At 38.0% G+C, this 13,583-nt stretch overlaps 1 protein-coding gene across 1 annotated transcript in view; it reads right to left on the reverse strand.

Moving 5' to 3' along the window:
- HYDIN (HYDIN axonemal central pair apparatus protein) overlaps nucleotides 1-13,583 on the reverse strand; it is a 334,542-nt gene that overhangs the window by 221,829 nt on the left and 99,130 nt on the right. The window contains exons 10-11 of the mRNA XM_077756337.1: nucleotides 9,546-9,664; nucleotides 4,592-4,815 (exon numbers count right to left, since the gene is read on the reverse strand). Of these exons, the coding sequence (XP_077612463.1) occupies nucleotides 4,592-4,815; nucleotides 9,546-9,664 (343 nt within the window). The remainder of the gene's footprint in view (nucleotides 1-4,591; nucleotides 4,816-9,545; nucleotides 9,665-13,583) is intronic.

The raw sequence follows: 13,583 nt of genomic DNA on the forward strand, positions 1-13,583 counted from the left end.
ATAAGAAGAAAAAAATATTGTTAAAATGTCAATACTGCCCAAAGCAATCTACATATTCAAAGCAATCCCTATCGAAATAAGACATAGCTAGAACAAACAATCCTAAAATTTGCATGGAATCAGAAAAGACCCCAAATAGCCAAAGCAATCTTGAAAAAGATTGGAGGTATCACAATCCCAGACTTCAAGATGTATTACAAAGCTGTGATCATCAAGACAGTATGGTACTGGCACAAGAACAGACACTCAGATCAAAGGAACAGAAGAGAGAACACAGAAATGGAACCAGAAACGTATGGCCAATTCATCTTTGACAAAGCAAGAAAGAATATCCAATGGAATAGAGATAGTCTCTTCAGCAAGTGGTGCAGGGAAAACTGGACAGTGACATGCAGAAAAATGAACCTGGACCACTTTCTTACGCTGTATACAAAAATAAACTAAAAATGGATGAAAGACCTAAATGTAAGACAGGAAGCCATCAAAATCCTCAAGGAGAAAGCAGGCAAGAATCTCTTTGACCTTGGCGGCAGCAACTTCTTACTCAACACGTCTCCGGAGCCAAGGGAAACAAAAGGAAAAATGAACTATTGGGACCTCATCAAAATAAAAATCTTCTGCACAGTCAAGGAAACAATCAGCAAAATTAAGGCAACTGATGGAATGGTAGAAGATATTTGCAAACAACATACCAGATAAAGGTTATTATCCAAAATTTATAAAGAACTTTTCAAACTCAACACCCAAAAAAAACCAAATAATCAAATGAAGAAACGGGCTAAAGACATGAACAGACATTTCTACAAAGAAGACATCCAGATGGCCAAAAGACACATGAAATGATGCTTAACATCACTCATCATCAGAGAAATACAAATCAAAATCACAATGAGATACCACTTCACACCCATCAGAATGGCTAATGTTGACATTAACAACTCAGGCAACAACAGATGTTGGTGAGGATGTGGAGAAAGAGGATCTCTTTTGCGCTGCTGGTGGGAATGCAAACTGGTGCAGCCACTCTGAAAACAGTATGGAAGTTACTCAAAAAATTAAAAATAGAACTACTCTATGGCCCAGTAATGGCACTACTAGGTATTTATCCAAGGGATACAGGTATGCTAGTTCGAAGGGGTACAAGCACCTCAAGGTTTTTTTTTAATAGTTTATTTATTTTTGAGACAGAGAGAGACAAAGATTGAGTGGGGGAGGGGCAGAGAGAGAGGGAGACACAGAAACCAAAACAAGCTTCAGGCTCAGAGCCTGATGCAGAGCTCGAACCCATGAACCGTGAGATCTGACCTGAGCCAAAGTTGGACACTTAACCAACTGAGCCACCCAGGTGCCCCACAAGCACACCAAGGTTTATAGTAGCACTATCAACAATAGCCAAAGTATGGAAAGAGCCCAAATGTCCAACGATAGGTAAATGGTAAAGAAGATGTGGTACATACACACACACACACACACACACACACACACACACAATGGAGTATTACTCAGCACTCAAAAAGAATGAAATTTTGCCAGCAATCAAAAAGAATGAAATCTTGCCATTTGCAACTATGTGGATGGAACTAGAGGGTATTATGCTAAGCAAAATTAGTCAGAGAAAGACAAATATCATATGACTCCACTCATATGTGGAATTTAAGATACAAAACAGATGAACATAAGGGAAGGGAAGCAAAAATAAAATAAACACAGAGAGGGGGACAAAAACATAAGAGACTCTTAATTATGAGTCTGACTCTTTTTTTTTTTTTTTGAGTCTGACTCTTAAATAACAAACTGAGGGTTACTGGAGGGGTTGTGGGAGAGGGTATGGGATAAATGGGTAAGGAGCATTAAGGAATCTACTCCTAAAATCATTGTTGTACTATATGCTAACTGACTTGGATATAACTTAAAAAAATATAAATTAGATTAAATGTGTCTGTTGTAGACAACATATAGTAGGATTATGTTTTGGGGTTTTTAAAAAAATCCATTCTACCAATCTCGGCTTTTTAATCAAAGTATCAAATATATTTACACTTAATGTAATTACTGATAAAGTAGGATTCATGTCTTCCACTTTACTATTTGTTTTTTATATGTCTTAGTGCCTTTTTTATTCCTCTATTCCTCCATTATTGCCTCCCTTTATGTTAAATGAACATTTTCTTAGTGTAGCCCTTTAATTCCCTTGTCATTTCTTTTACTACATTTTTAAGTTAGTTTAGGGAATATTTTAGAGAATGGGCAATTACATCCTGAATTTGGAAAAATAAATCAGAGTCACAGGTTAAGACAGTAGGATTTAGGCAACAGGAATGTCTAACAAACTCAAATTTACCAGTCACTGTCCCTGGTATACAACCTTGCATGTGGGAGGTGCTCAATAAAAGTTTATTAAGTGAATATCCAAAATATATATTTATTCCTAACAGAGTAGCAGTGTGTGTGTGTGTGTGTGTGTGTGTGTGTGTGTGTGTAAATGCAATATTATTGGGCTGTACTTAATTAGGGAGTGGCCAGATGAAATGGGATGAGCCTTCTTATTCAACCCGTCTTGGCCATTATTTTTCTTTCCCTACATGAAGAGTAAAATGATGGTTCTATAATATCCTATATTCTCTTACCCTGAGATAGGGTGATTCTTTTGATCTTAAATGTTTATAAGAGCAGAACTTTAAGGTTTTTTTCTTCCCCATTTGGTATGGAGGTCCATCAATGATGCTGGATATTGTGGAGGGTACTTATAATTCTGAGTGATACCTCTTGAAGCCAAGAAGTCGGAAAACCTTATTCAAAAAGAACTTTAAAGAGCTGATCTGCTGGCACTTACTGAGGACTCTCAAGGATCAGGCAATCACTGAAAGGGAGATAAAGGTTGCATTTGCAAGTCTGCTCTTCCTGCTTCTCCTGATTACCCCCTCCATTGCTTGTAACGAGATGTGAATTGTTATTGAAGTGGGAGGTGAACTGGAGTTCATATGATGTAAAAAAGTACTCCTGTCCTCCTCATTTTCTGTTTATCACTCAAGAATGTCAATCATAGGCCAGGGTAAGCATGGTGTATCTTCCTGAAGAGTCAATGTTATTTAAATATTTGGAAAACAACAGTGATTTTTTTGCCCTATTGTCCAAACACAGGTGTGTTATAGAAGAGAACATAAATGCCTTCTGAATGCTTCAGACAGGTCTTGAGACTTCAAAACAGTTTCTGATTATGGCAGTCTGTCTTAGCCACGCCACAGAACCCTTGAGACACATAATTCACTCTCCTTATTGGTTAGAGGTTGCATTAGTTTGCTAGGGCGGCCATAATAAAGTACCACAGACAGAGTGGCTTAAACAACAGAAAATTATTTCTTCAAAGCTCTATAGGTTAGAATTACAAGATCAACGTGTTAGCAGGGTTGGTTTCTTCGGAAGGACTCCCTCCTCAGCTTGGAGATGGCCATCTTCTCTTTACGTCTTTACATGGTCTCTTCCTATCTGTGTGCGTGTTCTTATAAGGACATCAGTCACACTGTATTAGGACCCACCCATATGACCTCATTTTACCTTAATTACTTCTTTAAAAGTCCTTTCTCCAACTGCAGTCACATTCTTAAATATTGGGTATTAGGATTTCAATATATATGAATTTGGGAGGACATAATTCACCCATAAAAGAGATGCTTAGGTGGAAGAATTGAAAGAAGTAGTAATAACCTTTAAGCCGATCTTAAGATTCTGAATTTCCAGTAGATATCATGAGACTGATAAATTTTCTTAGGATCCTTGAGGCCATATGTGTCTGTCTCTTTTCTGTTATTTATCCCCAGACCCTGAGGGAGATCTCAGCTGTAGAGGGAAGGAGGTCCTGCAAGCAGTAACCATAATAAGAGAGATTGCCATGGTAATTAACAACCCGTTGTCGTGAAAATCCAGATAGGCTGCAATGTGTTCTGAAGATATGATCTTTCTAAGCACCAGGAACCAAAGTTGTAGATCTGCCCAATGGGTTGGTCAGAAAGAATTTCTTTTTAAAATCTGAGGAAAAACTCTACTATTAATGACTTGCAATTATCACAAACAGCTGGAAAAGCCATCAAACAACTTCTAGCAGAAAAGCTGCAGGTGTCTAGCCTTGGCTGGCTGATGCTGTAAGTAGATTCTTTTACAATACCTAAAAGTATTATAGGTAAGAGCTTTTAAAGAATTTACTTAAAATAAATATGAAAGATGAAGGTTTAGAGAAACTGTGATAATAGCTAAAGCCTAGTCAAGAAGATGATTTTATCCAGGTGTTGCTGTAATGACTTATTTTCCCGAAATATCCTAAAACAGCATAACTAAGTTCAAGTCCTTATGTTATAAAGTTACAGCTTCTAGAAAAACTAGATCCCAAAATAATATCTGTATCCATATTACAACAAAAGTTACATGTGTTCAGTAGGTAAACACTCATGGAAATTTAAAGCACTCCATTATTTTAATGTGTTCCCATGAACAAAGACAGATAGGGACATCCAAGACACAAGCTGGTTTTGAAGTTTAAGAAAGCAGTAGATAAAAGCTTTGGTTAGCTTCCACATTAGTTACAGATATATCTTACCTAATGGTCAATTTCACAGGCTCAGGGGACCCATTGACACTGACCAGGAACTCTTCTTCAAAGTGTCCCAGAATGGGAGAACTGAAAGATATCTGGACTGCCTGGACTCCACCTGGTTCGATGATGCCTTCCTTGGGGCTGAAAACAAAGCAGGCTCCCAAAGCCGAAGTTGGACGGACCACGTTGAAGAGAGCATCAATGCTGCCTTTGTTGGATAGTATTGCCTATATCAATAAAAAGTCAAGAATGCAAAGATATAGCAGGACACCTGATTTCTTTTCATAGAAACATGTGGCTGTACTGTTTAATACTAACACACACACAGTTGCAGGAAGTAAAGCCAGAGAAAAACTCCAGGGGAGAAATGAATAGTCTTCTGTCTTGAAGGTTTGAAAATAGGAATCCCAATCCAAAAGCCATTTTGTGTTTTTAGTATCCTCTTTAAAACAGAGTTAGTCAAAACTAATTTGACAATAAACTATTTGAAAAAAAAAAAACAAAAAAAAACCAAAAAAACCCAACAGAGTTAGTCACATGTATTATAGCCATGTTATAAATACTGATTGTAATTATATTTGCTGAAAAAGAGCCTTAAAATACCTCTTTCTGTATTCTATAAGGTAATTGAGAGAAGGTAAGTATTTCTCTTCTATGAATGAGAAGGGTGAGAATAAGTGGAAAATAAGCAGTCAGAATAGAAGAGCAAGAGCTACCTAAGCTGACATCTACTGTGTAGCCTGGAGAATGTGAAAGAGATATCATTGTGGATTCCAGATGACAAGGATTCTCTTTGTTGTGCTATTAGATTTCATTCTGGGATACTTTCATCTCAAACTCTGCTGCATGGATACAACAACTCTATTGTTTGGGGATGCTTATGCAAAGCAACTGTTTTACTATAGACAAGTTTTATTCCTATATACTAGAATCATTGCCCATATTTGCTTGCATGCCAGGTGTGTGTGTATGAAAAGTTCATGCCTGGCATTCAGAGTCCTCCACACTTGGCTCAGTCCATGGCTCCCACTCCCACTTCCCCTGGTGCCTGTCCAATGAGCCTGTGCTGTAGCCATGCAGCTCTCTATTCCTGAGCTTCTAAGAGGGTCTCTATTCCTTGCTAGTGCTTACACCTGAACTGGTAGTACTTACACCTGAACTGGTGGACAGCACGTTCTCTCTGTGTATGTACTACCTTCAACCTATGCTCAAAGTATTACAGGAAAATGAGCACATGAGACCATGAAGAAATGTTCAGAAAGGCATGTGGGACATGTCAGGAACCTAGAAGAAGAAGGAGGAGAATTTCCAGAAGGGGTTAACTGTGGACAGAGCTCAAGGGGAATAAATGCTGAGAAAATGTTACAGATTTTTTATTTTTAATTAGAGGTCATCTCTGCCCTTGAAGAAGAAAGTAACTTCAACGGAGTGTGACGGTAGAATCCAGAGTCCAAATGTTTACGGGAGTGCGTGGGTGTGGAGGAAATAGTGGTTGACTACTCGAGATTCCTGTTTTGAGACGATTATTGGTGAGGAGTGAGAGTGGTGGAGGCAAAGCTGTGGGAAGTATGGTAGAGGAGAACCAGTATATTTATATTAAATGAGACAACGTATACTCAGTGCTGGGCCCATATGTTTGTTGTAATAAGGGACAGGGCTACATAACCAAGGGAATGGGGTCTGTCTGGGTGGATGGGCAATTCCATCACCTTAGGTTGCCTCCTGAGAAGCAAAGAAGAGGGAATCAAGAGTATATAGAGAATAGAGTCAGGGGCTTTGCAAAGGGAAACCACCACTTCTTCCAAGAGAAGATGGATGATGGACCAAAAGAGATACATAACTAACTGCTGCTTTATACTTTATTCATCTTTTTACAATCCCCACTCTCCCTCACTCTGTTTTAAGTTCCCTGGTCATAGAATTTAAGTTTCACCCTTCACTCCTTTTAAAGAGACCATGTAGAAAGTGATTATGGCCAGGGAGGGACTCAGAAGCCAAATGGCCTGGGCTCAAATCCCAGCGTTACCACAGACTTCCTAGCTATGAGAACTTGGAAAACCTGCTTTGCCTCTCTGTGCCCCAGTTTCTCCATCTGTAAAGTGTAAGTACTGGTAACTTCTCAGATTGCTGTGAAGATGAAATTAATTTTTGTAACTCTTAGAATAGTGCCTCACAAAGAGTGCTTCTAAATGACAGTGATTGCTACCTATATTCCCAGCACTATGCAGAATGGGTTTTAAATTTACCTGTGCTTAAGAAGCAACTGACACACATTAGTAGTAACTTAAAGGCAACTCAAAGGTGTTTGTAGTAATTCAAAGGGAATTCAATTCAAAGGTAATTGTTTTCCTCTCCAAGGAAATGCACAGACTGCCTTTTTATTTTTTGGTTAACGGCAATACTTTACTCAGATTTTGTTTAAGGTACCAGTTTCTCCATTTTCAAGAACATACATGTCATTCTTCTTGCCCTGACAAAGGAACACCTTCATGTGTCTGCAGAATCCAGCAAGTCATTTGGGACAAAACCCTGAGATCTTTTGATTACCTTACCCTTGAAGTCCAATTCTTTGTATAGGAGAAACTTTATAATAGAGCTTCACCTTGTTTTCCTTCTAATTACACTAGGGAATAGTGAACAGTCTTGGGGCTATGGTTTACTTTTTATGTATTTGCTAAACTCAGCAATGACTAAGGGCAATAGCTGGTTATTCAAATGTGTCTCAAGTAGGTAACGTAATAAATTGAAAGAGAGATGCAATGAGGCATCAGCACTAAATACGCAGAGAGTGCAAAATATTCCCATAAGAAGCAACTCACCATGTCCTTCTCTGCCATTGCACAACCCTCGAAATTGTCCAGTCTGCTACAGCACCTCATATAACACTTACTTAGCTGGCTGTGATGTACTCTACTATTCAAATCTGGGAGGGTGGGAAGCTGGTGGCCTCAAATACACTTCAGTTAAATTTGTTAGAAATTATTGTCACACTCAGGGAAACCTTATCCATTTTGTAGAACTAAAGGTCCTTTTCCATTGTGGCATCCATAAGACACAGTATGTAGGATATAAGGGAAATTCACACTGAATACATTATGGACAGAATCTCAATTTAATAAGTATTGCACATTTTTTCCTCCTGAAGTGACCCTTTTTTCAAAATGCAAAAGACAATGCAACACAGTACCTGTGCCATTTTTCATTTCATGACAGTCACGTGATTGGTTTTTTCATTTAAGTTGTGTTCTTACGTATATTCCATCTTATGATGACATTAATATCTCTATTTACCTTTCACATCATCCCATTTAGGCCATAGTTACTCTGGTGAACGTGGGGATGAACAACACAGTAGGAAGCTCTCAGAAGCAGCTGGGCATTTGGCTCCCAAGCCAGGTTGAGCTGGGCCGAGAGCTGAGTTGGCTGTAGGCTGGATTTGTCCCAGGAATTGAAAGGGCAGCACAAAGCCTTCTCTTCCCAGGCTACAGAGCCCTAGTAACCCAGTGCTCACTAACATTTACAAGCTATATGGCATTGCCAAGTTACTTAACAGATGTGGCAGGGTCAGGTTTGCTATTCACTGAACCCACTCCCTCTTCCTCCTGTGCTCACAACTAGACTGCATTTCCCAGCCACTTATGCAGCTGTGGGATGTGAATGAGAGCAACACATGCCACCTACAGGGCCAACTCCTATAAGAGATCTTTCACGTCCATCTCTCCATGCTCTTTCTCCTCTGCCCGCATGAGACATATGGGGTTGCAGCCTTGCGGGCCACACGTTAGGGGTGGTAGAGCTATGAGATGGAAGGAGCCAGGGTCCTGATGCTCTGCTGGCAGAGAGCCATCTGATGATAGGTAACCTTGCTTGAGACTTTATGTAAGCAACAAGATAGACTTCTATCATGTCTGAGATAGAATAAATCTTTGTATTTTTTTTTTTTTGTTACAGTATCTAGCATTACCTTAACTAGTATAAGTGCTCCAGGCTCCATGTATAAAATGGGAATAGTCACTGCACCTGCTGCATAGGGTTTAAGGAGGACCAAACGAACTAATGTATGTATATAAAAGCACTGATACTGTGCTCAACATACATGAAGGATGATGTTGTTGATGGTATTAACCACTCTCTCCTATTTTTCATTTATAAGATAGGAGTAATAAAACCTACCTTTCATAGTTTTGTAAGGATTAAAACTAAACACACACAGATAGATGTGCATATACAATAAAGCATGGAACCTGACACCTATTTGTCACTCATTAAATAACTGCTTTTATTATTACTTTTATAGAAATACAAACATTTGAAGTTTAGGAATCTCTGTAAAATAAAGTTTCAGTGGTTACAATTTGATATAGTGCAAAAAAAGTTCCCTAGCTACAAAGTTAGTGGTGAAGAGACACTGAAGTAACTTTGATCCTGAAAAACCCATGAGTACATCTTGTAAAAGGATCATTTTCTATTTAATTGGAAAGACAAAGCATATAAACATAAAGTTCCAGAAAGCACAATGACTGGTTTTTAAACAAAGATTGAAGACCAGGGCATTCAGAGAAAACTCTGAAGTGTGAAAATGCCTATCTTCATTAGGACATTCTGGAAAATTTAAAAGTTTCTCTGTCCTCCAGTCTATAGGATTTATGTTGTCGGAGAACAAGCACTAATCAGTTGGGGATAAGATTAGGATTTTCGCTTCTGTAATCCACAAGACAGTGAGGATAAAACCATTTAAAGTTATAGGTTTGTTGCCTTGAGGAAAGTTAGAGGAGAAATCCTCAAGGAGGCTTGCTAGGAAGGGAAGGAAGAGCCAGATCATTCTGGAGTCTGAGCATGAGTAATGGCAAATGGATGGGATTATACACATTTGCTATCAATAAACACACACACAAGATAAAATAAACCAAAAAAGCCAAGTACTATCTGAGTCTCAATGAACAATTCTAGTACTTACCTCATAACAATGTACAGATCCAACAAAAACTTTTCCAATGTCCAGCAGTTCAAAATTGAAGTGAATCTTTGGTCCCATTCCTTCCCCTTTGATTCGGAGGGGCAGACGGATCTCTCGGCCTATAAGAACAAGTCAGACTTTTTTACCCTGAAGGATGCTTCGTTACCCCAAACCTCACACGACATGGTGCCAATGTAAGCAATCAAGGGCTCTGCATCAACTCCCTGTGTTGGACCCAGGAAACTGCAATGTAACCAATGCTGAAGATTTTGCTTATCTTCAGCAAACAGGAATACTGGTAGTTTCTTATCTTTCGGGAGCGGCTTATATAGCTATTTAGGATGATATTTTAGCAGAACAAAAATTTTTTAAATTTAACCCAGTATTCTTGTTTCCTATTTTTTAAAAAATACAATTTCTCTAAATTGGAGATGAGTGATCACTGATAGATGCTTCTTATAAAGTGAGTTACCATGGGGCTCCAAGGGACATCATTCTCAATGATTTCCCCTAGATTTAGGAAGATCATTGTATTAAGGGATCTGTGTCTAGGAATCTTACCACAGGGTTTCTTTCAGTAGAGGTAATGGGACCCAGTACACAATATCCATGACTGCACACCCACAGCTGACCCAGGGTGAACAGAGAACACAACCTTTAAACTACTGACTGGCTTTGTTTCTTTTAAAAATAAATATATCTTTATCTGATAATATATGATCATTATAAAAATATTATAAAGAAAGTGGAAATTTTCACATAATTCCACTACCCAAAGATAACTACTATTACTTTTAGTACCTACTCTTCCATATTCAATCATGTTTAAATACTAAAGTACTACATGGCCATATTTAAATAATAAATGCTATATTAAGCTTAATGGAAATGAGAGCATATGCTATTACTATTATTTTGTAACCCTCTTTTTTTCACTTAACAATCCAACATTTTTAAAATAATTTTTTAAATGTTTTTTTTTATTTTTTTTTATTTTTGAGAGAGAGAGACAGAGTGTGAGAGGAGGAGGAGCAGAGAGAGAGGAGACACAGAATCCAAAGCAGGCTCCAGGCTCCGAAATGTCAGCAAAGAGCCAGACATGGGGCTCGAACTCACAATGAGATCATGACCTGAGCCAAAGCTGGACACTTAACCGACTAAGCCACCCAAGTGCTCCAACATCTGCAACGTTTTGACATATCATCACTTGAAGACGAGTAAATATTTTTAACCAGTCCCTCTTATTGGATATTTAAGTGGTTTCCAACTTTTCATTCGACGAATTACAATGTAATTAATATCCTTGAACACATTTATGAATAATTTTCCTATATTTTCTTTAGGCACTTTGAAGATCTTCTATTGTTTCTTGTCTCCTACAGCTCCTGGTGAAAAGTCAGCTTACTGTCTTACTGCTTATTTGAAGTAATATGTCTTTTCCTCTGACTGTATTAAGATTTTCTTTTTAGGGACACCTGGGTGGCTCAGTCAGTTAAGCATCTGACTTTAGCTGAGATCATGATCTCACGGTTCATGGGTTTAAGCCCCACATCGAGTTCAGTGCTAACACCTTGGAGCCTGGAGGCTGCTTCACATTCTGTGTCTTCCTCTCTCTCTGCCCCTCCCCTGCTTGTGCTCTGTCTCTCTGTCTTTGTCTCTGTCTCTCAAAAATAAATAAAAACATTTAAAATTTTTTTAAAAAAAGATTTTGTTTTTGGTTTCTACCAGTTACACTGTGATGTTCCCAGGTGTCATTTTCATGCATTCTTCCTGAGGTTTATAGCAATTTATGAATCTGTGGATGAGTGCCATGCATTTGTTTTTTTAGAAGTTTTTCAGTCATTATGTCTTCAAATATTGGCTATGCTCCATTTTCTCACTTCTTTCCATCCAGATAGATAATTTTTTGCCACATTCTGTTTGACTCTGATGTCAAATAGAATTTCTATATTTTGTCTCTGTGTGCTTCAGTATGGATATTTTCTTTAGATTTATTTAATTTTCAGTTTATAAACTCTACCTCTGGCTGAACGTAACAAACTATTCAATTCTACTGAGTTCTTAATTTGTCATTGTAACTTTTCAGTTCCAGATTTCCCATGAGATATTTAATAGTTTCCAGGCCTCTGCTCAATCTTTTGAGAACATTAAAAAAATTTTAACATTAAAAAAAATCTATAAATAATTCTGTTTTCTGGCTCTCTATGGAGTTTCTCTTGTTTACCTTGGTGTTCTATCAGACTGTGTTGTCTCCTTATATGCTTAATTATTTTTGACTGAGTGCTTGTCAGTGTATATAAAACCTGGAGTGGTCATGTGAAGCCCTGAGAAGACAGTAACTTCCTCTAACTTCTGGCTGGTGACTAGGGGGTATTAGCATTCTCCAATCTTACTGCTCTCCACTACGATTCTGCAAGAGAATTAAGCTCTATACCAAGTCATTTGAGTGACTATCTTCTCAGTTCTCCTAAGAAGGGCATATAGCTAGTACTATGCTAATTATAAAGAGAAGTTAATTCCTCATACATAAGTGATGCCTTAGAACATTAGAGATTACTTCCTAGAACCTCAGTGGAGAACTGTTGTAATCAAATTGATAACTGAAAAAAGGAGTCAAAGCTGAGCTTCAGTCATTGGGAGGGCTGGTCTTTTTCCAGGTCCTACTTCACTGGGTCCCACTGTAAAGTCTGGGTGGTTACTAGGGCCCTTCCTCCTTGGGCATCCCATGAACTCCTATGTTTTTTCCCTAACTGTACTTTTCAGCTTGTCTGCAGTATCTACCAAAAAGGTAGTGAAACTAAGGATAAAGTGGCCCCCAAAGTCTGATTGTTTTGGGTTTCTTCTTCTCTTAGATCTTGGCCCTTTAATTCTCCATTGTTCTGGTACTTCTCTTTTGACTACAAAAAGACTTTGGTATTATGCCTTGCCCTGCTAGTTGTTTTTAGAGGGTGAGAGAGAGACAGAGAGACAGAGACTCCAAATTGCCTAGCCCACCGTTATTGAAAATAGAATTGCCAAACAAAGGATGCACATTTAACATTTTGATAGCTATGGGCATATTGCCCTCCAGAATGGTTGTAGGAATTTGCACACGAACAACAGCAGTATTTAAATGTCTGTCTTTCCATACTCTCTCTGATGGTGGGGATATCACCACTTTTTAAAATCTCTGATAATTTGATAGGTTTTCCTTAAATGTATACCATTTACATTTCAAGTTCTTTAAGCAAAAATAGTAGATTTGTTCTGTGTGTAACATTTTGAACATTAAAAAAATATTTTGAAGCTCTGCTAGATGTAATCTTTAGTATTATAGAAAATGTGCTTTGAATAATCAAGTCATATTTCTAATTTATTATTATTATCATTATAATGCCTTGTGGAAATTTATGTTCCAGTCTTTTGTTGCCAATTAGCTTCTGTATCTTTAATGCTTTCTTTCCATGACTGTCCTTTTAAAGACAGGACAACTTGTCTTTGTGTCTCCTCTAGTGCTTGGCAACACAGTGGTCATTAAGCAAGTGTTACCTTGATCATAAGAAACAAGAGCAATAAGCAATATTTAGGACAAGTGATTCATTCAAAGGGTTCCCCCAATCCATCTGATCCCTGGAAAAGAGGTCACTCTGAAGATCAAGTGTTTGTGCTGACAATGCTCTAGAATATAAGGAAAACTTTCAGAGAATCTCATCAACTCCATTATTTTAGAGTTCTAATCTGTTGGCAATGATTTGTACTGCTTGGTCAAGAGAAAAGTATTTTGACAGAGATCCAACTTTCAGAATGGCAAAGAAGGAGAATTGCAAGTATATTGTGGAATAAACAGCAAGACTATTTATAACTGTCAGGCTTAAAGCTTTCCCCATCTGTTACCTTGACTGCCTTCCTTAATAATTTTTAAAAAAGAAGATGTGTTGTAATAAAGCAGTGAGCCAATGTTTCTTTGGGAATTATTAATTACTTCAATGGAGATTGTTTTATGTGTAACTAGCCATTTCCCTCACCCAAAACAGAATAGGAATACAAGTCATAACCAGC

The sequence above is a fragment of the Crocuta crocuta genome, unplaced genomic scaffold (assembly GCF_008692635.1).
Source record: "Crocuta crocuta isolate KB4526 unplaced genomic scaffold, BGI_CrCroc_1.0 scaffold388, whole genome shotgun sequence".
Classification (NCBI taxonomy): domain Eukaryota; kingdom Metazoa; phylum Chordata; class Mammalia; order Carnivora; family Hyaenidae; genus Crocuta; species Crocuta crocuta.